The sequence below is a fragment of the Arachis stenosperma genome, chromosome 4 (assembly GCF_014773155.1).
Source record: "Arachis stenosperma cultivar V10309 chromosome 4, arast.V10309.gnm1.PFL2, whole genome shotgun sequence".
Lineage (NCBI taxonomy): Eukaryota > Viridiplantae > Streptophyta > Magnoliopsida > Fabales > Fabaceae > Arachis > Arachis stenosperma.
Genome location: NC_080380.1, coordinates 127,935,054 through 127,961,989, shown reverse-complemented (window position 1 = coordinate 127,961,989; position 26,936 = coordinate 127,935,054). Strand labels below are relative to the sequence as shown.

At 33.6% G+C, this 26,936-nt stretch overlaps 1 protein-coding gene across 1 annotated transcript; it reads left to right on the top strand.

Moving 5' to 3' along the window:
• Nucleotides 1-6,364: 6,364 nt before the first annotated feature.
• On the top strand, nt 6,365-8,039 carry LOC130973867 (CBL-interacting serine/threonine-protein kinase 14-like). The gene has a single exon (XM_057898553.1). The coding sequence runs from the start codon at nt 6,543-6,545 to the stop codon at nt 7,830-7,832; it is 1,290 nt and encodes a 429-aa protein (XP_057754536.1). The 5' UTR covers nt 6,365-6,542; the 3' UTR covers nt 7,833-8,039.
• Nucleotides 8,040-26,936: the final 18,897 nt, after the last annotated feature.

The following is a 26,936-nucleotide window of genomic DNA, read 5'->3' as shown; positions in this document are numbered from 1 at the left end:
AGTGTACCTTTTCACCTTCCCCACATCTCCATCACGACAAGAGAGGGAATAATCCTCTGTCCTCAACTTACCATCTAAACACATTTTCAAGTTAACACGCAAGCGGGTTTGCACCCAGACCTTGCTATATCGACCATTTCGGCCATACTCAATCACATCACAAGTCAAAGCTTACCATTCTCAATTCATTAATCAAATATCATCACCAATTCTACACTTTCCCAACCCTAATTTATCCTTCCAAACCTTTCTTCAATTCCAAGTAACCTCCCTTTTCATAGCATAATCTTGTCACTACACTTAAAACTAATCCTTAGGGTCTGAACGAATAAAAGTAGAGGTTTGGCCAAAAATCAGTTTCACACAAAAGTCCCTCAACCTCTATTTTCATTAACAATTAACTCAAACCTTAACATTCCATATATATAATTCAGCATCTCAACATTCCATAGCATTTGAAAAGGCTAGTGAATTAGAACTGAAGATTGTTGTGCTGAATTATGATCTGAATGTACATAATGCCACTTTGGAAGCTGTTGTGACTAGATTAGGCTGTCCATAGGTTTCTTTTCGAATTCAACAATGAAAATTTATGCATGACTTGATTTGTTTGCCGATGACCGGTCTTAATCTCATTCTAGGATTGGATTGGCTATCTAAAAACCGTGTTCTACTTGACTATTTTGAGAAATCGTTGCATTTCATGTCAGAGGAGTTTGAAGGACCGGTTGTGGCAAAAGGGTATTATCTGAACTCTGTGGTAGTAAACTCTAGTGGGAGTGAATGCCAGGGTATTATGTTATTAGCTGCAAGTGTGTCGGGAGAAGAGCAGAGTTTAGAACAGATTCCGGTGATATGCAAATTTCTTGAAGTATTTCCGGAAGACATTCCCGAATTTTCCCCTGCTCAAGAAACCGAGTTTGCGATTGAATTAGTGCCTGGAGCAGGACCAATATCGATTGTGCCATACAAAATGTCTCCTTTAGAGTTAACTGAACTTAAATCTCAGCTTGAGGAATTGATGAGCAAAAACATCATTCGTCCGAGTGTTTCACTGTGGGGAGCACCAGTATTACTTGTGAAGAAGAAAGACAGAAGTATGCATCTCTGTGTGGACTACAGGCAACTGAACAAGGTCACGGTAAAGGTATAAAATATTCAAGCTCTAGGCTCAAGCTGCAATTACAGGGACGGATCCAGAAATATTATCATGGGGGGCCAATAACACATATAATATTAAAATTTATTTAAAAAATTATATAATATAAGATGTATTACAAAAATATACCGATAAAGAATATATTTTAAAATACAAAAAATATCTGTACCTTTTACTAATGAAGTGGTAGATTTTTCGTATCATAAAATTTATCAATAATAGAATTGTGTCAAATTTTTTAGCAATTTTCTTTTCAATATAATTAAAAGATAATTAGCAAAAATTTATTTTTTATTTTGTTTCTGAGTTATTTTTCACAATATTCATAGTTAAAAAAGATCTCTTAGTTGTAGCAGTTGAAACAGAGAAAATTAATATCAAATGAATAAAAAAAGATACTCACAAGAAAAAAAAGAAATTCACTTTATGATATTTAAATATTTTTATTTAATTAAAAATACTAATAATAATATCTTTTTCAAATTTTTTTAATATTATTATCTATTTTTTAGATATTAGAAGTCATTAATATTTAAATTAGACTTAATTTTTATTTATATTAGACTAAATACTAAATATTTTTTAAAAAAAATTAAATTATACATAATAACTTATTACTATTAATTTTTTAAAAAAATTTGGGGGGGCCGAGACCTCCACTCGCCCCCCTTGTATCCGTCCCTGGCTGCAAAGCCAAGGTTGATCGGAGATATTTACATAAGTATATACAAATCCCAAGATCTAAAATACTCAAAACAACCTTAGTTCTCCATCAAGTCTCTATGAGGCACCATAGTAAAATACATAAGAGGAGAAGTCTAGCATATATGTATACATAATAAAACATAAAAGCCTAAACTTTCATCTTCGCTGCAATAGAACTCCAGACGCCTAGCGAGCTAGGTGTATCTCGACCTGTATATGAAAAACAACAATATCGTATGAGATGAGAACTGGGGATTCTCAGTATGGTTAAGGTGCCCACATGTATAATAAATAAGGTCCCGGGAAAGCCAAAGGCAATCCTAGAATGCCGACACTCAGATTATAAAACTTAAAGGAATAAACTGAACCATAAATTTGGTAAAACTCTCTAAGGTACCCAAGTCACAATATAACTCTAACTCTATAGTTTACTTTCTGTCTCATTTAACTCTAACCCTTACCACTAACCCAACCAGTCACGGCCTATGACCCAAATCAAACCAACTTGGCCTCCGGCCCAAATAAAATAAACCCGACCTCCTCTCCATTTCAAAACAAATCATCACTATTATCAGTCCACCACCACAGTACTCAAAACTGAAAGACAATCACAAACACAAGCAAATAAAAGGCAACATATTTAAAGAATAGTTACAACAAGTATCACAGTTACCAGTTATACAGAATTTATCAGATAGGCAAACCAAAACAAGTATGCACACCCAAACAAAGTAAACAAATGTAACATGATGCATGATTATCCTACTGGCCGTTAGCTCATGTGTCGGTTAAATCGCCAGAACCCGACACATCTGGTAGCTAACCTAGACATTTGTCTCTAGGTTGCGCATCTCCAGAACGATCATAAATGAAAGAGAGTGTCTTTCCACATCGAAGGAGTGTGCCTTTCCACCTTCTTCTGGAGGATATATGAAGGAGAGTATCTTTCCACATCGAATGAGTGTGCCTTTCCACCTTGCAACCAGAGAAAAATATGGAAAAAACAATACCAAATTGGGGAGAAGGAAACTGAAACTGAGAAATGAGTTTCGTACCTAATCAAGAATTGAGTTTTGTAGAGCTCGTAGCGCTAGTCGCGTGGCCGCAAACGGTACGACAATCGGAGCTTCAGATCAAAAGTTATCTGAGATTGAAATTGAGGAAGGGCTAGGTTTTTAGGGTTCTTCAATCTCCCTTCCCCCTTCAGCGCGATTCTCTTCATTTTAGGGAAAAGTATCTGAAGTGTGGCTTTATATACATGGGCCTTGGCCCCGGTTTGGCCGGTTTAGTCCATTCGACCCAATTTTGGGCTAAATTCTTTAAAATTTAGTGTCAAAATTCTTATTTTCATTAGTTCTACCTCATTAAACCATAAAATTCTATTTTCTAATTTATTTGCTTAATAATTAATTTATTGACTAATCATTTACTAATTTTCCAGGTTTTACATTGGTCGCCATCGAGCCCTGTCCCGTCACCGACATTGGAATGAGGTCACATCAGCAAATCCATTGGTGTTTCGTTGTTGTTGCTTCTGCCTTCTGCTTCTGCTTTCTAATTTTGCCTTCTACTTCTACTTCTGCTTCAGTTTTTGCTTTTGTTGTTGTTGTTGATTCTGCTTCTATTTTTGCTTTTATTGTTACTGTTGTTGATTCACTATTTACTATTGTTGTTGTTGTTTTATTGTTGTTGATTATGCTTCTGCTTTTGCTTCTGCTTTTGTTGTTGCTGTGATTCTATTATTCATTGTTGTTGTTGTTATTGTTGATTCTACTTCTGCTTTTTGCTTCTGTTTCTCCTTCTGCCTCTGCTTTCTGGTTAATTTTGGAAAAGAAGGGGCCAGGGTATTTTCGTCCGAAGGACGATTTTAAAACTAAGTTAAACTTTTGGGGCCATTTTGTAACAAAAAAAGGCGGGAGATGAAAAAAATTTTCAGCCCCTATCTTAGGGACCAAAATCGTACTTGACCCTTAAATATTTCAAGTATTGCAGGAAAGATTTGATAGATTCTGCAACAAGCAAACATCAAACATATAAATATTTATTGTGATATATTCTCATGAAAACAAAAAGAAAAGAAAGCTATTGCACTTGTTATTGAAGAACAAAGAAGGAAAGATTCTCCTTTTAATGCTAACGTCTAAGAGCATTAAAGCAGCAACAACTAGTTTAATCATATTAGGAATGATTCCAACATTAAATGAGCAACCAAGCTCTATATATAAAGATTTCTTTCAAGAAAGAAGCAACTATTTTCGTGTATATTGAAGATCATATAAACAAGCCTTATTTTTTTTATTTTTGAGTGTGTTCTTACTTTTCTTTTGTCTAGATTCAAGCTTACTTTAAGAGACACAAAAGGCAAAGAGAGTAGTGCATACAAAAAGCATTTAATTTTTGTTTGAGTATTTTGATTTCGAAAGTGAGCTGAGTTAGAATGCACTTGGTTCCTCTTAACTAGGTTAGGTTAAAACCTAGGTGATTTACTAAACATGAGATAACTTAGGTGGTTTACAAGAGTGTGAGCCTCTTGAAATTGGTGATTGAACAATTAATCTTGATTATAGTAAAAATTCTACTAGAATATATCGATGTGTCACTCTTCTCCTTTTCTATTTGCTGAACTTTCTGTTTTGTTTTGCATTTTGGAGGGACAAAATTACGAATAATCTCCTGATTTATCTGTCCGCGGCACAATTTTTAAAAGTGGTTCATTAATTCAATCCCCTTTTTTCAATTCATTTGGGAACTTTCAATTGGTATCAGAGTTTAAATTCAAAGGACAAGCTTAACAGCTAGGAGCAAAAGATTCATGGAAAAAGAAGAGAAAAAAGAGAAAGGGGAGAAAGAAAAGGAGGTAGAGTGGAAATTTTTAATCTCTGTAATCATTTAAAGTTGATACTTGATACTGTTATCTGACATGTTAATAAGTAATTATTTATCATCTAGTAGGAGTGGTCAATTTGTCCATTTTTTTTAATAACCAGAAAGTTGGTTTAAATTTAAAGATAATTAAGGTGCATTATAAATTTAAAAAAAAAGTCTAAAATCAAATAGGATATTTTTTTTGTTGGTTCATATTTCTTTTTTTTTATTGAAGGCTTTATTTTTTCATTTAAGTTTTTTTTTTGAGTTAAGATTTAAGTTATTATTAACATATATGTATATATATTATTTAGCATAATGTATAATGTATAAAAATGAAAAATAAATTTTATTCTTAAAAAATTATTTTATGGCGAGTGATTTAGTAGATTAGTGTTATTATTAAACAAAAAAGTTAGACAGTCAAAATTTTTTTTAATTAAGTCTAACTAAGATATTTTATGTGTATTTTTTTTATTTACCTGTTTTTTCCTTCTTACGTGTGTACTGTGTTGCTTTTTTTTTAATTTTTTTTCATTTTTCTCTTCTTTTTATCTGCTCCTTTTTTGTTAGCATCATTATCATTGTTTTTTTCTCCTTTTTAATTAAATATCACACAATTAATTTTACAATAACAAAAATACATCATTTAATTGTAAATAATACTGAAATTTTTTATGAATGACACAAAAATTTGGTGAATGGCACAAAAAATTCTCAAAAGACTACAAATCCAAAACCAACTCAGTTCACCAATAAAATATATTTAAATATATTTTAAATTCAAAAGACACATCAAATTATTACAAATGACACCTGAATGATTAAGTCTCTTATATATTAGTTCAATTGCCACATAATCAATTCAATGACAACAAAAACACATTATTTAGTTAGGATGACGCAGAAATTTTTTATAAATGACATAAGAAATCTTTAAAAAATTACAAGTCCAAAATCTAAACTCACTCACCCAACAAAATACATTTGAATATGTTTTAGAATTAAATTTGTAAATAACATAGAAATGACTAGACCTCTTGTATATAAGTTTAATACGACTCAAACTACTTTAATATTAAAAAAAGTACATCATTTAATTAGAAATGACGCGATTAAAAAATTCATGTATTGATTAAAAAATTTTATGTCAAAATTAAAAAAAAAATTTATTTCACAGTTAAACATTTTCAGTATTATTTTTTTTATAAAATTTAATTCTTTTATTAAGATAAATTTAAATTTTCTAATAATTAATTATTTAATTAAAAAATCTAAATCAATATATAAATTTCACGAATATATAATAATTAATTTAATAACTAATTATTAATAATAAAAATTCATATTATAGTTATCTTAATATAAAATTAATAATTATAAATTTATAAATAATTTAATAAATTTAACTAAATTATCATCAAATAATTCTCAACTAAATTTTCACCATTTTAAATATGATATAATATGTTTTATGCGCAATGTATACATAATTTTATTTTTCCAACAAATTTTACTTAGCACGCAAATAGAATTTTTATCAATTTTTTAAAACCATATCGTTGTCTTAAAAGTAAATGATGAAATACAGTAATAGTATACAACACACACCAGATGAGTCTTTAAATACTCATTCTTTATCTCTCTCCCTACACCCAAATAGTAAACAAACACTTCCCACCTATTCTTCTATGTCACAAAGCCACTTGGTTCCTTCTCTTTCTATTCGAATCTTCTCACACCAAAAACCACTTCTTCCCAGCGAGTTTGGTTAGTTACGTCAGTTAAGTTAGTTAGTTAGTTACCTCAAACTATGAGCTACTCCAAAAACGACGCCGTCGTGGAAACCGAGCCAACGACACCACCAACACAAAACGACAGCACCGTTTTGTTCGGCAAGTACGAGCTCGGCGAACTTCTGGGCGTAGGAGCGTCCGCTAAAGTGTACCACGCGACGCGCGTGGCCGACGGTGGAAGCGTGGCAGTAAAGGCCGTTAGCAAACGCAACATCGTTTCCAACTGCCATGCAGCCAACGTGGAGCGCGAGATCTCCGTCACGCGCCGCCTCCGCCACCACCCAAACATCATCAACCTCCTTGAGGTCCTCGCCACCAAGACCAAAATCTACCTTGTCATGGAATTCGCCGCCGGCGGAGAACTTTTCCAGAAGGTCGCCCACGGCGGCCGGTTGACGGAAGACGTCGCCAGAAAATATTTCCGGCAGCTCATCTCCGCCGTAAAGCACTGCCACTCCGCCGGCGTCTACCACCGTGATCTCAAGCTCGACAACCTCCTCCTTGACGATGACGGCAACCTTCAAGTCTCCGATTTCGGGTTGAGCGCCGTGAAGAACCAGATCCGACCTGATGGCTTGCTCCACACAGTTTGTGGGACCCCTGCTTACGTGGCACCTGAGATCTTGGCCAAGAAAGGATATAATGGCGCCACGGTGGACGTGTGGTCCTGCGGCGTCGTTTTGTTTGCATTGACAGCGGGTTTTTTACCCTTCAATGATTACAATATTACAGTTTTGTACAGGAAGATTTACCGCGGTCAGTTTCGGTTTCCAAAGTGGATATCTTGTGGATTAAGAAACCTTATATCGCGTTTGTTGGATGTAAATCCAGAAACGCGAATTACCGTTGACGAGATTATGCAAGACCCGTGGTTTAATTCGGGTGGGTATAAACTTAATCGGGTTCTTGTTGAAGAACCCGAATGGGAGAAGAGTCAAATAAAAATTAAAACGTTAAATGCATTTGACTTGATATCTTTTTCGACTGGGTTGGACATGTCGGGTCTGTTTGTGAATAACGGTGTTCTGAATCATGTGGAGCGATTTGTCCTGAGAGAGAAAGTAGAGAGGATACTAGAGAAGGTGGATGAGTTGGCTAAGGGGACCAATTTAACAGTGACAAGGAATGAGAAATGTGAAGGTGCAAGGTTGGAAGGGCAAGATGGTAATTTAGTTGCCCTTGTGTTGGTTTACCGGTTAACGGATGAGTTGGTGGTGGTTGAAGTCAAGAGTATTGGAAAGATGAATTGCAACCCCAACTTTATGAGTTGCCTCATGGATAACGGGCATAACTCTTTAGAATTTTAGAGGAATTTGTTTTATTAATTTCTCAGGTTACTGAATAATTAATTTGGTAGCTACAAGTTATGCTTTGGATGCCATTTTTTAATTATTTGGTTGTTGATTTTGTTGATTTTGGGAAAAAATTGAGGAGTAGTTATAATACCCACTTAGTTTGCTAATAATATGTAAATACAGTAATTCACTTAAATATATTTTTGAGTGTTTCGTAAATCTTAGTTTTGGTTGTTCCTAAAATTTGTATTTCTATTTTGTTATAAATTTTGTATAAACATTTGATTTTGATATTTATATAAAAATTTATTTCAATACATATTTTTTTAATTTTCTCAAAAATATTTTGTTTGTCGCTGAAAACATATGATGATTATTTTATCCGTGATTCAGATTATTACTTTAGTCAAGTTTAACAAAAAAGAAAGTATGTTAAACCAATAAATTTAGTGTACAATGTGTAGATAAAGATAAAATTGTAATTAATATCAAATAATAAATAAATAATTAATTTTTAATAATTACTAATTTAAAATTTAAAATAAATAAAAATTTATAAAAGATACGTAAACTCAAAAAACGGTCTTTCTCTTCTATCTGATGTGACTGGCTTCTTGTCAGTCTTTTCTTCGCTCATTGGTGTCGTGCCGCCACAGACACCTGCCGTCGTCGTCTATAGCTCCGGCTGACGCCGACGTACACACAACGAACATCTAGTAGCACCGTCACGTAGTTTGCGTCGTTCTCGCAGTCCTGCATCACGCCACTCGTGCAGTCCCTCCTCCGTGCCGACGATTTCTCCTTCCCAACCTCTCTCTCACACTCCTTCTCGCCTTGCAACCCGTGTCGTCTCAGTTTCTATCTCTTACGACGAGATAACCTACCTCCACGCCTGATCCTACTCCCACATGCCCCGCACTCTACGCTGATACAACTCGTTGCCCTCAGCGTCGGCGGCATGGTTGGTGCCAGCGTCTTCGTCACCACCAAACGCGCCACTCATCTTTACATTGGTCCCGCTGTTGTCCTCTCTCCCATCTTGTGCTTGACAACAGGAATCAAGTACAAAAGTGAAAGCTTTTTTTATGTAGATGTTCATTACATTAGGTTGGCGGGTGGTTATTGTTATGTCTAATGCGAATGGTTATTTACGTAAGTGTAATTAAAATAATTTGAATGTTCAATGCTGTATATATGCAGATGGTTATTTTAATGAGTATTTGGATGATTAATTTATTAAATTTGGTTGAAGTATATATAGACTTAACATTTTCAAGAGTGAATAGTTTTATATGTAATCGGATGGTTATTTTAATTGGGAAAGTCACAGCGCTGTTGGAGCTGCGGGAGGTGGGTGACGGCGCTGCTAGGGTTTGATAATGGGTGGGAGATGGTTTAAATTTAAAATTGATGGTAAAAATTTTTTGTTATTAGAATTTAAAAGGTATTTTTTATTTTTTTTAATTTATTGCGGACCAAAAAATCAGTACATTGTACACATTATTAAAATTTCTTATTATTTTTCTAGTAGAATTCTTAACAAAATTATCAATACAATACATAGGCCAAATAATGGTCGTTTGAATTGAAATCTTATGCATCACAGTTGATTTAATTTCAATGGAAGATGCCATTGAAAATCAGAGAAAATTATAATGGAAATAGGTGTTTTTCACTTTCTGATTCAAAATATCAACCTCATTATGTGTGCTTTAAACTTCTATATCAATGTTGATGATGAAATTAAAAAACAAAGAGGATTTTTGTACAAAAAATGGATGAATATTAGGAATACGAGAGGGAGAAAGAGTCAGATGAGATTGAGAACAAGATTAGAACTCATGTGAGAGAATAAGAAAGATGGAAGAAAAAAAAGAAAATAAGGATGTCTTAGTTTATAAATATATGATACTAAGATATGTATACAAAGTTATAAAATTATATTTATTCAAATGAGATATAGATAAAAATATTGTGTTTTGAGATATTAAGCCAATATATTTTATATTTTTTTTGTCAAAAACATAAAAATATTGAATAAAAATATAATTTTTTTATTATCACTGTTAATTTTTTATATTTACATTACTTATCATTTGATCCATATCTCTATAAGACTATAACTCAGTAACTGACTCATTATATCTTGGTAAAATAATGATTAAAACTTCGTCTATAACGATCATATACTCTTTCCACATTCACTAATAATTCGGCCGCACACAGTAAAAAAGGTCACTAATCCAAAAATCAAGTCTATATATTAAAAAGACAAAAGAAGAGTTATGGCTACACACAAAAAATACTCTCTTCGTTTATGCTTAAGATATACTTAGATATACAGTTGTTTAATTTGAGCGTCAAAATTTTTTTTGCAAGTAATATGCGAAATCCATGTTTTTAGAAGGCCGTTGTATAACTCAACTAAAAAGAAAGGACATTATTCTTGCTCTTGGCGGACTTTATTTTGTTTTAATTTTTTTAAATAATTTTTTGTTTTTATTTAATGTACTCTGATAGTTAATTTTTTTAAAAAATAAAACCAATTCAATAACTTTATAAAGACAACCTTTAATATAAACAAATAAGATACAAAATTTTGTCAGCAACTCCTAATTGTTAGGTATTATAACTAAATTGGTGCTAAAATTTTTAAAAATTTTGTTGTCAGAAATAATACAATTGATACAAAATAAAAATTTTTAGACAAAATTAAAACAAAATAAAATTTAAAACTTTTAACAATTTTCAAAAACAAAATATATTTTAACTTTTTTTCTTTTACTTCTTCTTTTACCCTTTCTCTAATTTTACATTTTATTTTTCTTTTAACCGTGAGAAAATAAATGTGGTTTACCCTTAAGTCAGCGTGGATTTTATGTATTCTCTTGCTTCTTCCTTACATAATTATTATTAATTAACCATTTCAATTTCAATGATAACAAGTTGACAACACAGTAGTGTTAGTGTATATGGTGTGGTGAAAAAAAGCAAAAGGGCCCAGTTGAACCAGATCCCACTTATTGCAAATAATCATATTTCATTGCATTATTGCCTTCATTTCCCTTTCAATATGACTATATCCATATGCTTTGTCAATAATTATATTTTGTTAATTTTGAACCACTAAAATTTTTAATATATGGCACACAAATAATGGGAATGAATCTTTTGTATGGTAAACCCTAAACCTTAAAATTAGTTCAATCTGATGTGTGCAACGTTAGATTACTACTAAATAATATATCATAAGATGTTGCTCCAAATAACTTAATAAACAACTAATAATAATAATAATAATAATAATAATAATAATAATAATAATAAGTAAATGGAAAGTGACGACAAAATATTATTCAACAAATCTTTGATTTTTAAGCTTTAATTTCACGGTGAAGCCATTGCTTTCACCTTTCAATTTCCACAGGTGGCATTTGCATTGGCGACTTCAATTATTAATAACTAATAAGGATTGTTTTGGTCAAATTTGAATTACATCAAGCAAACTCAGAACAGAACTCTAAGCTGGAATTTTCTGTAAATTAGCAACGCCATCGTCCCTAGTCTAAAAAAGTACACATTTTCTATCCCTCAAACAAATTAAAATAAGTGAAACGAATTTTGTTGTGCTAGTTGCATTGAGACTGGTCTCCAATTTAAGCACGTTTAATAAAAGGAATATTCTCAAATTGTAATTAGATATTCCAATTTAATTTTTATTCACTGGTTGTTGTTCTACTTATTCTGGGGTCCATCGAATTATTGATTTAGATAGATCATGAACATGAGCATCAATGGCGGCTGTTTAATTACTATGATCAATTTTGTACAGCTAATAACAGCTAACGGTCTAACCAAAATGAGATAGAAGCGTTTGACAATAATCTTAATACATTGTATCTCATTCGAATTATTTTTATGTTCTTAATAATTAGGTGCAAGGAAATTCGGAAAAACAAATGTGTATTAGCAAAAATGTTACCTCATTTAATTTTCGTTTGGAAATTTTCAATTCTCTAACAAAAATGAGAGAAAAACAACTTTATTTGAGTAGAAACGAACACGATTAACGTTAGAAAATAACAAAGCAACAACCGAATGAAAAGGAACAAAGTGTGAATTTACCTATAAAAGAAAATAACAAGAAACAACAAAGGGTGAATGGGAGGTTGCCAAGTAGGGATGAATGTTTTTAATGTTAGAAAATTTTTAAGACTAATTTATAATTGAGTGAAAATTTAGGGGATCATCAGCTTGAGTAACACTAAAATTTTAGAGACCATTTTAACCTCTTATGCATTCTTAATTACTAGTGTTCGCTGTATTTATTTTAATTTTCTGATTTTGGTGGCATAGATAATTATCAATTATTTGAAAATAAATAATTTTGATAAAACCACCTTCAGCCACTTCTTGCTCTATCATGAACCTTCTTCTTTGGCTATGTTTTTATCTTTTTGTCATTGTTAATGATTTTTATCATTAACAGATAGTTATTCATGATTAAGAGAAGGAAAATTTTTGAATTGGCCTCCTTTTAATTTTGTTTTTAATTTTAAGTTCGGTTAAAATACTTTGAATAGAAAATAAGCCAGGGTTTGAAACCTTACTTTAGCATTTATTGGTCTTCTTCTTCAAAAAATTAGACAGCGATGTGACAGAAGAAAGAGAGAGTAGAAGTAGTGACTGAATCAAACATATAATTATACCTTCAATTTTCTCTTTCAACCATTTTCATCTTACCTTTTGAATCTGAACCGTGTATTTTTGCTTTGACTTTAAATAAGATTCTTGAGCTTTGATTCATAGCAGAGCACCATTATCTTTACTTTCTTCATTTTTTTTTCAGATCAATGCTTGTAATACAAGTGATTTCTTCAACACTCCTTGATGAAGCACAATTGTAAAAATACTTTTTATGATTTGCCCTTCTGATTTAATTTTGTCTTTTTGCTATAGTCTCTTTGATCTTTTCTTCTTACTTGAAATTGGAAACCTCCTTTTTTATCTTTGATTTTTCCCAGCTTCATAATTTTTTTTCTTTCTTCAGAGAGTTCACGTGTTGTGATGTGAAAAAAAAGGAGAAGAGAGAGAAGAGAGAGTTTCGGTTTCGATGGCCTGAAGTGAATTGGTTCATACGAAATTCAATTTCTTTAGTTAGTATCAAGAGAATGGGATTGGATATGGACTACCGTTTTGAGCTTGTAATAAACTTGGGCCAATTGCTTTCTTTCTTTCAGATTGCTTGCTTTCATTTTCACTCATTCTTTGAATTGAACATATGATATGAGTGCTTTGTTTGAATCAATATTGGGCTTCATTAGTTTGTTAGGCTTGGTGTGATTAATTTATTTTTTTCACACTAAACAAAATAAATCACACAAATAATTGGCTAATAATCCAATAATTTTTAGTCATCATCTTAATAATATTTTAGTTCTCAACATCAACAATCACATTTAGTGCATTTAAGATTTGGTTATGAGAGAGAGAGAGAGAGAGAGAGAGAGAGAGAGAGAGAGAGAGAGAGAGAGAGAGAGAGAGAGAGAGAGAGAGAGAGAGAGAGAGAGAGAGAGAGAGAGAGGGTGGGGTTGGATTAGGGTTTCACAACCACGTTCGAAGGATCCTAAAGTTTGGAATTGTGAAGAATACCATCACTTGAAAAATGAATCTTTCTCCATTTTTGTTGACAATTTACCGGAAGATATTTTGAAGAGAAAATTATATCAGTTGTTCAACTAGACGGGACGGATCAACGACATTTACCTTTCTCGAAAGCATAAACATGATAAGATATATCTCTTTGCGTTTGTTCGGTATACGATGAAAGGAGGGACTTTGAATGCGATTGCAAAGATGAATCATATGAGATTACGCGGTGATTTAATCTTTGTTGGAGAAGCTAAGTTTAGAAGACAAATGATGGTAAAGGAAAAAAAAGGTGCCTGCGGCAGAAATGCTGTGGCATGCGGTGGAGAATATGGAAGCTCATGGTGGGAATGTTGTAGTGATGTCTACAGAAGTGGAAGGGATGAAGAAAGATACACAAGCGGCTGACCCACATAGGAATGGGTGGGCGAAAAAGATTGAAGTATCAGTCATATAGGAGAATATGGACTGGTTGATGAGGAGCATAGCTGGGGGAACATCAACAGCCATAGAGTTCCAATCGTTAAAAAAATGCAATTCGCAAAAATGTGCCTCAAGTGGTTGAAATAAGAGAGTTAGGAGCGTATAAAGCGTTATTAACCTTTGATACCGTGAAGGATGCGGATGAGACTTTTACTTTCAAGATGAATAGTCTGCTAAAAAATTTTTCATCATGTATGGATACGGGAGGAGTCAGAATGATGCGGGACTCGAAAATTCTGGTTAGAGTGTTATTACGTGTGATGCAGAGACATAGGCAGGTGTATCATTCAATTTGGGGCGGGTTCAAGTTGATACATGCATTTTTTATGTCATTAGAGAGTGGATCCACATCACTGTTGGTGATAGTGGCTTTGATATCTTTGTGAAGGAGGTGGGTCCGGAGGTATGTGGTACAGGCAATACATTGGGGAGTCACGTTGTATTCACTAGTGTCGAAAACTATGGTTCATGTGTTAGCAGCCAGAAGACGATGGCGGTCCAGTGGGATCCGACAGCTAACATGATGACAATAGAGGGTAGGGAGTGTTTTGATGTGAAAGATAATATGGTAATTTAAGACGTGATTTTGAATGATTCAAATATCGCATGTGTACAACAAAATCATCCAATCATGGTAACCGCTCCATATGGGTGCACCGGGATAAATGGGAAGGCAGATTATGGGAAATTTGATTTTATTGAGGAGATGGGGTCGGAGAGAATAGTTACATAGGAATTAGAAGTGGGTGTATGTGGAAAGCATAAAGGGGGTATAAGGAAGTATGGTAATAATGAAATGGATGTACACTATGGGCTAACAAATAAAAACCATAGTTCAGATGGGTGTGGTTTGGGCCTTTTAAAAAGTGGTCCAACACTAAAAGGAAGAGAAGCTGGGTCTATGGAGGATGGGACTCATCAAAGGTTGACTTTGGAGGAGGGTACTAGGTCAGGTGGTAACAAGGCGGGTTGGAGGGCTTCATTAAGCTTTACGGGTGGATAAAGAAAGGGCGAACTTAGAGCGGACAGTAACAACGCAGATGGGTATGAAACCCGTTGAGGCAGGCATGCATAGCCTAGGGGTGTCTTCACGTTGCTTGCATCGTCGCCGAGATGGATGCGACGAATGCCATGATGCCAAGATGAGGTGTGTATGGCGTGAGCAGTGGCCAAGTATGGCGGTGCCTCGAGGACGTTGGGATGCATCGAAGAGCCAGGAGGCCGCGAACATCGATGCCATTGCCAAAGAAGCACTACAACATTTTTTGTCTATTGCAACATATGTTCAAAATAATACTTTAAAAATGTTGTCTAAAATATATATAGATAACACTTTATACTAGTGACAAAAAAATAGAACTATAACAACATATTTTAAATCAACACACTATAAGTGATGTCTTTGATAAATTAAAAAACACTTATTAAATGTTGTCCCATCAAATATACAAAAACAACTATTATAAAGTTAATATATTATTTTTTATAATAGTTGTCTTTAAATTTATTTTAAACTTTATTTTTTAAGTGTTGTCTAAAGTTTTTAATGCCTCTTCTAAAAAATAAATTTTATATTTAATACATATTTTAACTTTGATTATCATTTTCTATCAATTTTAAAATAAAATAAATCTGACTTAATAACAAAAAAATAATAAAACACAAAGTTAATTAGGATTAGAATATCAGAGAACGCCACAAAAAGAGGATTAGGGTTTTCCATTGCACGGAAAAAAGAGAAGACAAAAGGAAAAAATGCACGGTGAGGGGAGAGAGACAGAGAGTGATGAAGAGAAGAAAAGAAAGGGAGAACTGCCATCAAAGGAGGAAGAAGAGAAAGAAGGAAAAGAAGACGACGGAGAGAGAAGTTGCCACCGCCACTTTCTTCACCTCCAGCACCGTCTCTGCCTTGCGCTGTTGCTGTTGTTTCTACCTTGCGCTGCCAGATCTGCCACTACTGTAATCCCTCTTCTCTGCTCGCCGTCGTCGTGTTTCTCATTGCTCGAGCTCACGCCTTGTTCTGCTCTGCTCTGTCGTGTTTTTCTGCTCACGCCGTTCTGAAACTTGTGCTCTGCTCCGCGTTCTGAAACCTTTGCTCTGCTCCGCCGTGGTGCCGTGCTATATCCTCTCAGGCAAATCAACAACTCTCCGCCGTTCACCTCTTTCACTCAAGCCTCTCGCCTCAGCCTCGGTCCTCAGCATCTCTTCCTCCATCGTCGTCGTTGAAGGCTTGTAGATTGATTTTACATACTACTTGATTAATTTAGTTGAATTGTTGAATTAATAACAATAGTTCCAGTATACATCTCTCTCTCTCTCTCTCTCTCTCTCTCTCTCTCTCGACGCACATCTCTTTCAGTTTAATCGATTGAAGAAGCTCACATAATCCTTTTCTTCTTTTCATTGTTTTTGCAGTTTCGAGTTCGATCATGTTGAAGGACAAAGACTTTACCGATTTGTCGCTCACCTTCAAATACCTCTTAGGTTTGATTTAAATTGTTGTTTCTTTTTTGAGTAATCACAATTTAGCAATGTGATTATAGTTTAATTGTTTCATAATTTTTATAAAATAGTATTGCATTCTTAGGTATGTATTTTGTTGTTCTATTTTGTGTTTGGGAGTGCTTAGTTGCCAATCTTTGAACACAGGCATCTTATGGCTCTGTGTTTTCCTCTGAAGATTATCAAAGAAGTGTTACTAATGGTGAGCTTCAAAAAAGATGAATGATGAAAAAAAAGATTACAAGGTGCTGCACTTGCTCTATTCTGTTTATTTTTAAGAACATTGTCTTACTCCTCTGCACAATCAGTGGTTTGAGTTATGTTCAGTTTATTTATCAATAAAAAGTTTGGAAATATTGATAGTGCACTAATTATATATAACTAATTCACATGAATTAATTTTTATGGGAGAATCGATTTCCCTCTGTTTTTCACAATGCACATTCATGTATGGCATTTTACTAAGCTGGTGAAAAGCTTTTTTGTTAGTTGAATCAAAATGTATTCTTATTTCATTTATTTATGTATTTTTTTCACATTGTGTCAAAATATGGAAGATTGTGCACGTTGTTATGGTTATTGAAATTTTGTGTTGGACCATAGCAGCAATCCTTTTTTTTCTTGCCCCTCTCTCTCTCTCTCTCTCTCTCTCTCTCTCTCCCTTCAAACGGTAATGTTTCCTTTTTTTTCTTTGTTCTGTTTTTTTATTCTTCGTTAGCTTTATATGCTTCCTTCTTATGCTCATTAAAATTTTGGAAATTCAAGTGATCTTTCCTTTGACATTTCTTAGTTGCTTATTATTCTGTGTTTCGGATGATCGATCAAGAGAAACTGAACAGGTTGATTTGCATTTCTTTTGTTTTTTTTTTTGTGTGTTTCATTTCTGGTTTTAGATGATCATGTGATTAGTTTTTAGCTATGTGAGTTTGTAATTCCCTTTGTTCTTCACTAGATTATTTTAGTGGAATTTGCATCTGTTCTGAATCAATTTCATAAATGACTATGTGTTATGTATTTATGCTAGCATATTTATCATTGTATTTTGTATAATTTTTATTTTATTTTTATTTATTATCTTATCTTCTATTTGTTATCTTATCTTCTATTTGTTTTCTAAGTGGCTTTTCTGTTGTTGAACCTGCAAATTCTTAGCCGTGACTAACCGGATCTTGCATCACACCATTGGCTTGCCGGATTTCACCCAGGGGCTTCGCTGCTTCCAAACTGTTACTTGCTACCAGGTAAATCATTATTAATTAATTTAATAAATAATAGTAAGTACTGCGATTATCTTTTTTAATTAACTTCAAGGTTTTATTTTATTTTAATGGATTATAAAGAAATTAAAACATTTGTTTTAAAAAAAGTTATAAAGTAAAATTTTACGTATTATGATTCGTGTGACATTATATGATTGCATCACTATTATTTTTTCTTCTTTGTTTATTATTATTTTTTAAGAAAAATGAAAACATGCATCAATTTGGGTTATGATACTTTATTCTATGTTGATCACTCGTCCTTGTTTGAAGTCAAACATTCTGGATGTCTAGTAGTGCTTTATTTTACTGAAAGACATTATATTATTGGCAATGCTTGATTATATATAGCATAATCTTTCCACCATAGGTAGACTATTTTGTGATTTTTATTTGGTTACAAATATGAAATTAAAGGGGTATTTGGGTTTGCATTTATTATTATTATTATTATTGTTGTTGTTGTTGTTGTTGTTGTTGTTGTTGTTGTTGTTGTTGTTCTTCTTCTTCTTCTTCTTCTTCTTCTTCTTCTTCTTCTTTTTTGATGCTGAAATGTGAGCTTAATGTGTAATTAAATTAGCTTTTTTTATTGATTTTGATAATAGGCTGTGGTTAATAACCTAGAAGATGCTCATGAGATGCTTGACACTGCAATCTCAACCACACTGAAAGAAAGCAAACCTGTTTATATCAACATCAGCTGTAACCTGGCTGCAATTCCTCACCCCACTTTCAGTAGGGAGCCAGTTCCATTTTCGTTGTCTCCAAAGTATGATTCTCATCTTCTTTACTTAATTTTATTTTATTTTTCTTTACCACTGAATTGCATCTTCTTTATGTTTAAAAAGATTGTAATGATCACTAATATATTTTCTTTTGATGAATTTCACAGATTGAGTAATCAAATGGGGTTGGAGGCAGCAGTAGAGGCTGCAGCTGACTTCCATGGCAACATGAGTGTCTAAAAATACAAGTACTATGTGAGCAAATTTTTCTACTGCCAAGTAAGTTTAACTGTTCACAAGGTTACTAACAACTAAGTTGTATAAATGAAGCAATATACACAAATGGTTAAAATAAAATGATTACTGAAAATAGCAATGCCAAGAAACACATTAAATCGCAATCACAAAAAATTATAAAAGATTGAGATGGCAGTGAAGTCTCCCAAAACAATCACATTGTCCTGAAATTGTTGTATGACTGTATGCAAATCAGCAAATTGTCACGGTCTCGTCTGGTCCTTTGTACTCAAATACACTCCAATTAGTCCCCAACTATATTTTTAACTGATAGACAATGAAACTATGAAAGGTTAATGAATTTGGTTATTTTATTTATTTTTCTTCCTTTTGATATAGGTTAGCAAGGGGATGAAATTTGTAGGAGGTGAAACTGCAGCGTTGAGCAGAGTATATGAATACTTTTGGAAGAAGGTAAGAAGTTATATCAAAGTGTTAATGCAAATCTATGTTATGAAATTGTTGCTCCAACTCCAAACTGATATTTCATTAGGATAGTTCTTCTAGTTATGCATTTCATGTACAGAGAATTTATCAATAACACTGCATGACCAGTCCAAGGGGCCAATGGAGACTATGGTCGATTTGAAAAATCTGTCTTGTTACATTGGGTTATCTAACTCAATTGTGAGATTTCACATTTGTAGGATTTGCTAAAGGTATATAAAGAGACCAGAAATGGAATGTTAGGACTTGATTACTCCACATTTGTAGGATTACTCTGCTTTTAAAATATGAATAAGTATATAGCTGAAATCTTGTTTATTTATGTAATTATTTGTTTTGACATCTCAAATTATTGCTTTGTTGAATAGCTGAAGAGGCAGGAGAATTATTCTTACATGGTGGTTATATCTACTAGTTCTTCTCCTTCCTATACAAGAGTTCAGATCAGTATTTCTTTTGGGGGTTTTATGAAAAGCAGGTTTTACTTTCATGCTTTTTCTTCATCTAATTTTTTCACTTATTTTCCTATGCATATTTGGAAGTGGTCTAAATTATTAGAGTTAATTAGTGGGTTGAAGAACATGTCTCAATTTATATAGAACTCTTTTCATAAATATATTTAACAAAAATGTAGTGCCACTGCCACCTAAAGAGGGTTTTGTCATTCATCCTTGCTAGTTTTGCTTTAACAAATATTCTATTAGAAAAATTACAAAAAGCACTGCTCATGAATATATATATTTGTTAAGAGGAATACACAATTTAATATTCATATATAAGAAACATTCCCAGAGGTGAGGTCCTGTTACCCTTCACTCTTCTTGTTTAGAAGGAGTTTTTTAGACTTATTTATTGCTCTTATATCTATAGTATTTAATATCATAAAGAAATTTTTATTGTAATTTTTCAGTTTTAATGATAAGTTGCTTATTTTTTGTTGTGTATTATTTGCAGATTTAGCATATAGAACAAGTCAAGCATGGATATAAAATATGCAAGTAGATTGACATCTTTTTGATAAATATTAATTACTATTTTATTATGACAATTATTGTTAGATAAGAATTTTATTATTTTGTTGAGAATTATTGATAAACATGTAATTGAAATACTAATTGAACTTTTTAATATATATTTTAATTAAAATTTTATAATTAGTTATTTTGTCTCTTTTATAATTTTTTTTATTGTGCACAAATTTATTTATTAATTAAAATAATTATACATGTATGAACAAAAAATTTTATTGTAAATTTTATTTTTTTGTATTTTTATTACAAAAATAATTTTTATTTTTTATCAAAAAGGCAACCCTTTTATTAATTACATATTTTGAATATTAGACAACATTTGTATGGTTGCATATCTAAAAGAAAAAGCAACACTTGTATAGGTTGCATATCTAAAAGAAAAGGCAATACTTTAAAGGGTTGCATATCCAAAAGAAAAAGCAACACTTGTATAGGTTGCATATCCAAAAGAAAAGGCAATACTTTAAAGGGTTGCATATTCAAAACTAATAGGCAACACTTCAAAGGATTGCAAATTCCAACTTATAAGCAATAGGTAAAAGAGTTGCATTTTATTGCAAATAGGCAACACTTTTTAGTAGTGACCAAAATACGAGAGAAAAGACAACACTGTAAAAGTGTTGTCTCAAACACATCTTTGAAGAGTTGTTGTTTTTCAACCAAAGGCAATACTTACCAAATGTTGCTCTCAAAAGCGTTGCTTTTGAAACAAAAAAGTGTTGCCTTGATCTAAGGCAACGGCTGCATATGCAACGCCGCCCAAAAACGTTGCTTTAGGTCCAAAAATGTTGCCATAGATCAAAAGCAACTTTTTGTCAGTCTTTAGACAACACTTTTTAAATGTTGCCTCAACCTGAAAATGTTGTAGTGAAGCCTCGACGTCATGGCAGTTGATGGAGGAGGTGCGAGGTGCAGTAGACACGGTGCTTGATCTAAAGGTGCCAGAAGATGCTGGAGAGGTTTGTTACACTTGGAACGATTTGGAGGACCTAGCAGGGGTGAGGGGGAAGAAAGTGTGTTGGGTACAGGCGCAATAGTTGAGGGTGAGATCAATGATGTACCCAACAGGGGTAGTAATGCTATGGCTGATGTTGGGTCAGAAACGGAGGCAGTCAGGTGTTGTTCTATACAATGAAGAAGAGGATATTATGGCAATCTTACAAGCTCAAAACGAAGAAATTGCCCTGAAGCGAAGGATGGTGAAACAAAGGGAGAAAGTAAGGAGGAGTCAGCCTAAGAAGCACAACAAGGTCTGTAAAAATTTTATTAAATGATTTATAGTTGTTGGAATATTAGGAGTTGCGGGGAGATAGTAAATTCAATATGGTAAAAAATTTGAAGAAAAATAATAATTTGAACATGTTAGGGTTACTTAAAACTAAGAGGGAGGTGTTGTCCAAATTTGATGTTACATGAATTTGGGAGAATGGTACAGTATATTGGGGATATGTGGAATCTACAGATGTTTTGGGAGGTTTGCGATTAATTTGGGATGAAGAGTTATTTACATGGTTCTAAAAACCAGACCGGACCGGTCAGTCGGACCAGTCTAATAAAAAACCAATGATAAAAACGGTTCAGTCCACTGTCTATAACCGCTTTTTTATGAACTGCTAAGAAATTATTAAACCGGCCAGTTAGACCAGACCAAAAACAGGCCGGTTCTGAATAAACACCATTTTATGTTAAAAAAAAAAGAAATACAAAAAATCAACCCGTTAGCACCCCTTCCCCTAACACCCCCCTCATTTGTGAACTCACCCCACCTCTGAAGCAAAGCAAATTAGCACCAAATCAAAACCCTAGCCCTAGGTTCCTCCTCAACAGTTCTGTCGCAGTGCCGCCGCCGTCCATATTGTCGGTGCCTCCACCTTTTTCTCTTTCCCCTGTCTGAAACCCAAGCACTCTCTTCCTCCGCTTCTCTATTCGAGGCTTGGAGCAGTTTGCCGTCGTCGGGTCTCCGCTCATCGTCGTCTCGCCGCTCGTCGCCTGTCTCTTTGTCGAAGGTTAGTGGCCCTACTTTCACCACTTCGGTTCATCTTCATTTTATGCTCTATTTACTGATGGCTAAATGTGAAATTGTGAATGGATATTTTGAAATCAAATAATTGATTTAGTGCTGCTACTCTATTTTAGTTTTTTTAATTTCTGAAATTTTTGTTGAAACTTTCTTGTAATGTTTTGTAATCTTTGTTGTTGTTTTGTAATTACTGGTTGCTGTTTTGTCTATGACATGTGTTCTTGGGCTTTGTTAGCTATAGGCATTGCCTTGTCAGAGAGGAAAGCTCGTTATTCTTATGCTTCTCTCTGGGTTCTCTTGTCAAGTCTTGCATTTGTTGTTGTTTGCATTCTTGTTATTAGGCTTCTGGTGTCATGGATGATACATAAAACCCCAGAGGGACAATCCTTCAGTGAAACACAGATATGCATTATGCTTACTGATGTTATGATCTCTGCTTTTATCATTGATGCACTTAGGACACATGCTGTGTTTGGTGTATTTGTCTATGGTTTGGTTATTCCAAATGGACCACTTGTTGCTGCTATCATTGAGAAGCTTGAGGACTTTGTTTTTGGCCTTCTGTTACCTCTCTTCTTTGCTATCAGTCGTCTCAAGACTAATCTCACCTTGATCAAGGGAGCCGCTAAATGGGGATTTGTGATATTGATGGTTCCGCTTACTTGTATTGGCAAGGTCCTTGGTGTTGGGAATAATACACCATTCCCCCTTGAGAAAACACCTTTAACAGAGAAATAAAATAGACACAATCACAACACAAGAATTTAACGTGGAAACTCCAATTACCGGAGAAAAAACCACGGCCGTTGTCAAATGACAACCAGAGAATATCACTATGTGAAAATTGTTACAACACATAGACTTCTTTCTCTCACCGGCACCCCAGTACACCCACACTCTCTCAAAGCAAATATCTAACTACACCTCACAACACTCTCTAAAAAAGGGTACAGAGGAAAAGAAAAATCAGATACAAGCTTAAAGTGTTTCTGACTGGTGCGAAAAACAAATGGAGAACTTAGCCTCATATTTATAGCCTAGGCCACCCACTCCATTTGCTATCCTAAACAATGTGGGACTAATTCAACCAAATTCTAACAATCTCCACCTTGATTGAAATAGTCACACATCTTCAGCTTCCATTGTCAACACCGACAATTCTTTGCTGCCATTGTCTATACTGACAATCATAGTTCAGAGAACTATCATACTCCACCATGAAAGTATACTCACTTGGAATTAGACCACTCCAAGCATTTCGCCTTGGTACAAATCGAAACCTTGCTGAAAATTCATGGTGCAACTTCCAAATTGGCTTTTCCTGGAAGTTCTTCAGCTATCGACCTAACTCCGCCACACACCTTGCATCTCAACGCCAACCAATGCCCGTGTGCAATTGTGGACCCGATTGCCACAACTTATCCTTATCCATGGCAGTGCGGTAATACCATGAGGATACTTCTTGTCTTCTAGAGAACATCATCTTCTCTCATAGAGAGAACAACCAGAGATCTTCTCCTTCAACGCCTTGTGCAAACCTGATTGTATCAACACATCCATGACTTGTATTTGCCACAAGCCAAAATTGATTCTTCCATCAAATTTCTCTATTTCAAGCTTCACAGCACTTGAATATCCTGACATTGTTGCAACCGTATACTGGAATAGTGTAACTCAACTGTAGACTATGCACTAGGAAGGGTTTCCAGGAAAGAGAGGTGGGTCACAATGGACACATTTAAATACCAGGTCTTTCCTTAGCCAGAACCTTTCCAAACTGCACTCTCACAGTGTCACACTACCTTCCAGCAACAACAACAGCAACCAAAGATCAACCTCAAGCTACAGGACAAAATTCTTTTCTGATGTGGAAGGTCAGACTAGGCTGCAACCACAGAGCATACTAAGAATAAATCCCACCGAACCGAAGCTCTGATACCACTTGTTGGGAATAATACACCATTCCCCCTTGAGAAAACACCTTTAACAGAGAAATAAAATAGACACAATCACAACACAAGAATTTAACGTGGAAACTCCAATTACCGGAGAAAAAACCACGGCCGTTGTCAAATGACAACCAGAGAATATCACTATGTGAAAATTGTTACAACACATAGACTTCTTTCTCTCACCGGCACCCCAGTACACCCACACTCTCTCAAAGCAAATATCTAACTACACCTCACAACACTCTCTAAAAAAGAGTACAGAGGAAAAGAAAAATCAGATACAAGCTTAAAGTGTTTCTGACTGGTGCGAAAAACAAATGGAGAACTTCGCCTCATATTTATAGCCTAGGCCACCCACTCCATTTGCTATTCTAAACAATGTGGAACTAATTCAACCAAATTCTAACACTTGGTACTCTTGTTGTTTCTCTCCTATTCCATATGAAAGGTATAATACTTGGTCTTCTTATGAATACTAAAGGCTTCATTGAAATTATAGTGCTCAACGTTGGCTAGGAATAAAAGGTATATTTATATGATGCATGTTTTAATTTTTTATAAATTAATTCATATATACCCATCATGCATATTATTGATTCAATTCATTATGTATGTATGTAGGTATTGGGAGATGAAGTATTTTCAATCATGGTTCTTGTAGCAATTTTGATGACAGCAATCATCTCACACACAGTGATATTGATCCACAAGCCAAGAAAAAGGCACATATCATACAAGAACAGAACAATGCAAAGTACAGGAACATATATTTTATGTATTGTTTTAAATTTAGAAAATATTTTAAAATATTTATTTATAATTTATTTATTATGTTATTCTAAAATGATTTTTTCGGTTGAACTACCGGTTGGATTGGTTAGACCAGTAAACCAGTTACTAGAGCGGTTTGATGACCGGACCGATTTTCAGAACCTTGGTTATTTATATCTATTAATTGTTATAAAAGAGAGAGATGGTTGTGCACTGAAGGAGTGTTGGCAAAAAGTAATTCTAAGTGTACTTTTTGTTTGGTGTATGGTGCGCATGTATAGGATGGGAAGCTGGTGGTGTGGGAGGAGTTGAGTTATATTGTGGGGTTGTATCATATTTCCTTTGACTTCATAGGGGATTTTAATGAAATTTCGCAAGTGGAAGATCGGAAAGGGGGAAGTAATATTTCGGCTTTTGCGGAAGAGTTTAAGATTTGGGTGTATGATACGCAGTTGGTGGAATTTGTTCATCATTTATGCTTGTTGTGAATTTACTTGGTAGGTGTGGTGCACTTGGTTGAGGTGTTTTCACAGAAATTGGAGTGTTCCATCTACCATAAAAGAACTGTTTGAGAGCTGGATGGAAATATCTAGTAGAAAAGATGAGCAGAAGATGTGGTTGACTGGGCCCTTTGCAGTTATTTAGAATATTTGGTTAAAACGCAATGTCAGGATTCTCAACAATAAAGAGACAGATGTTGAGAAAATTTAAAAAAAGACGTTTTTGAGTTACAAGAAGTAGAGTGATTTAGTGTTTTATTTTAAACAGGTAAAACAACAAAAATTTCTCTTTATTTTTTAATTAATGATCAGTCAGCATTTCTCTTCTTTCAAATTTCTATTTCCGTTGCCTTAATTTTTTGTTTATTTACTATTTTGTTGGCCGAAGGAATAAAAGTTAGTTTTCTAACATAATTAAAAGTTAAATTAAAAATATTTCTGCATCCAAAACTTAATAATATGAAGTAAGTGTTTATATTTTCTACCAAACTAATTTTCAACATGATTATTACGCATCTCACACTTCAACTCACCACTCATGTAATTCAGCTCTAATTGGTATTCATGTCCTATTACTTGTTCAATCATTAAATTTACTATCATTCGGATACCTGATTTGTTTAAATATTATCCTTAACGTGTTCAATAATTTTTAATTTTATCTTTACGGTTAATATTTTAATAGTCAACATATGGTCAAATTTTTTCCAATTTTACCCTTCTCTCATGTATCACTTTCTTTCCATGTTTTTCATTATCATACTCTACTCTTTTTGTATACTTTTTTAACACAGTGCTTAAACCCACCACTGACCCACCCACTGCCGAGCCCGTTCCAGTATTGCACCACCGCGCCACCCTACTACACCATCGTTGTTAATCTAAGGTTGTAAGAACCGAACCGATCGGTAAATCAGTAAAGATATTAGTTTAATGGTTTAATAATTTAACTGAAGTTCACTGAAATTTAATCGGTTTAATTAAATATAAAATAAATATATTAAAATTTTAATATAAAACTTTAAATATTTAAATTTAACAATTAAACTAATACAATTCAAAATTTTATATAATAATTTATTTATCATTTATCATTAAAAAGTAAAAACTCACACATTCAAATATCAATTTATAACTAAAAAAGAAAAATATAGTAATATACATAACTGACAAACATGATCCACCAACAAAATAAACTCAAAAAATTAACATTTAACAATAATTACAACAGAAATCAAAACAAAACAACAACAATTTAGCCCTGTTAATAACAATAAACAATAAAAAGATTAACTTAGAAAACAATAATTAATTTAGAAACAACAATCAACAATCACTAAAATTATCTTAGAAAAGCAACCATCAACAATCAAAACAACATAACTAAATTAAAATAAATAGCTATTAACTCCCAAAATTAAAACTGAAAAACATTGAAAAGATGCAGACTTGGTGACAGTGACTAAGCTAGGAGAAAGAG

Bases quoted from the DNA above. Each gene is read 5' to 3' on its own strand.
- LOC130973867 (XM_057898553.1), top strand. From the start codon at position 6,543: ATGAGCTACTCCAAAAACGACGCCGTCGTGGAAACCGAGCCAACGACA.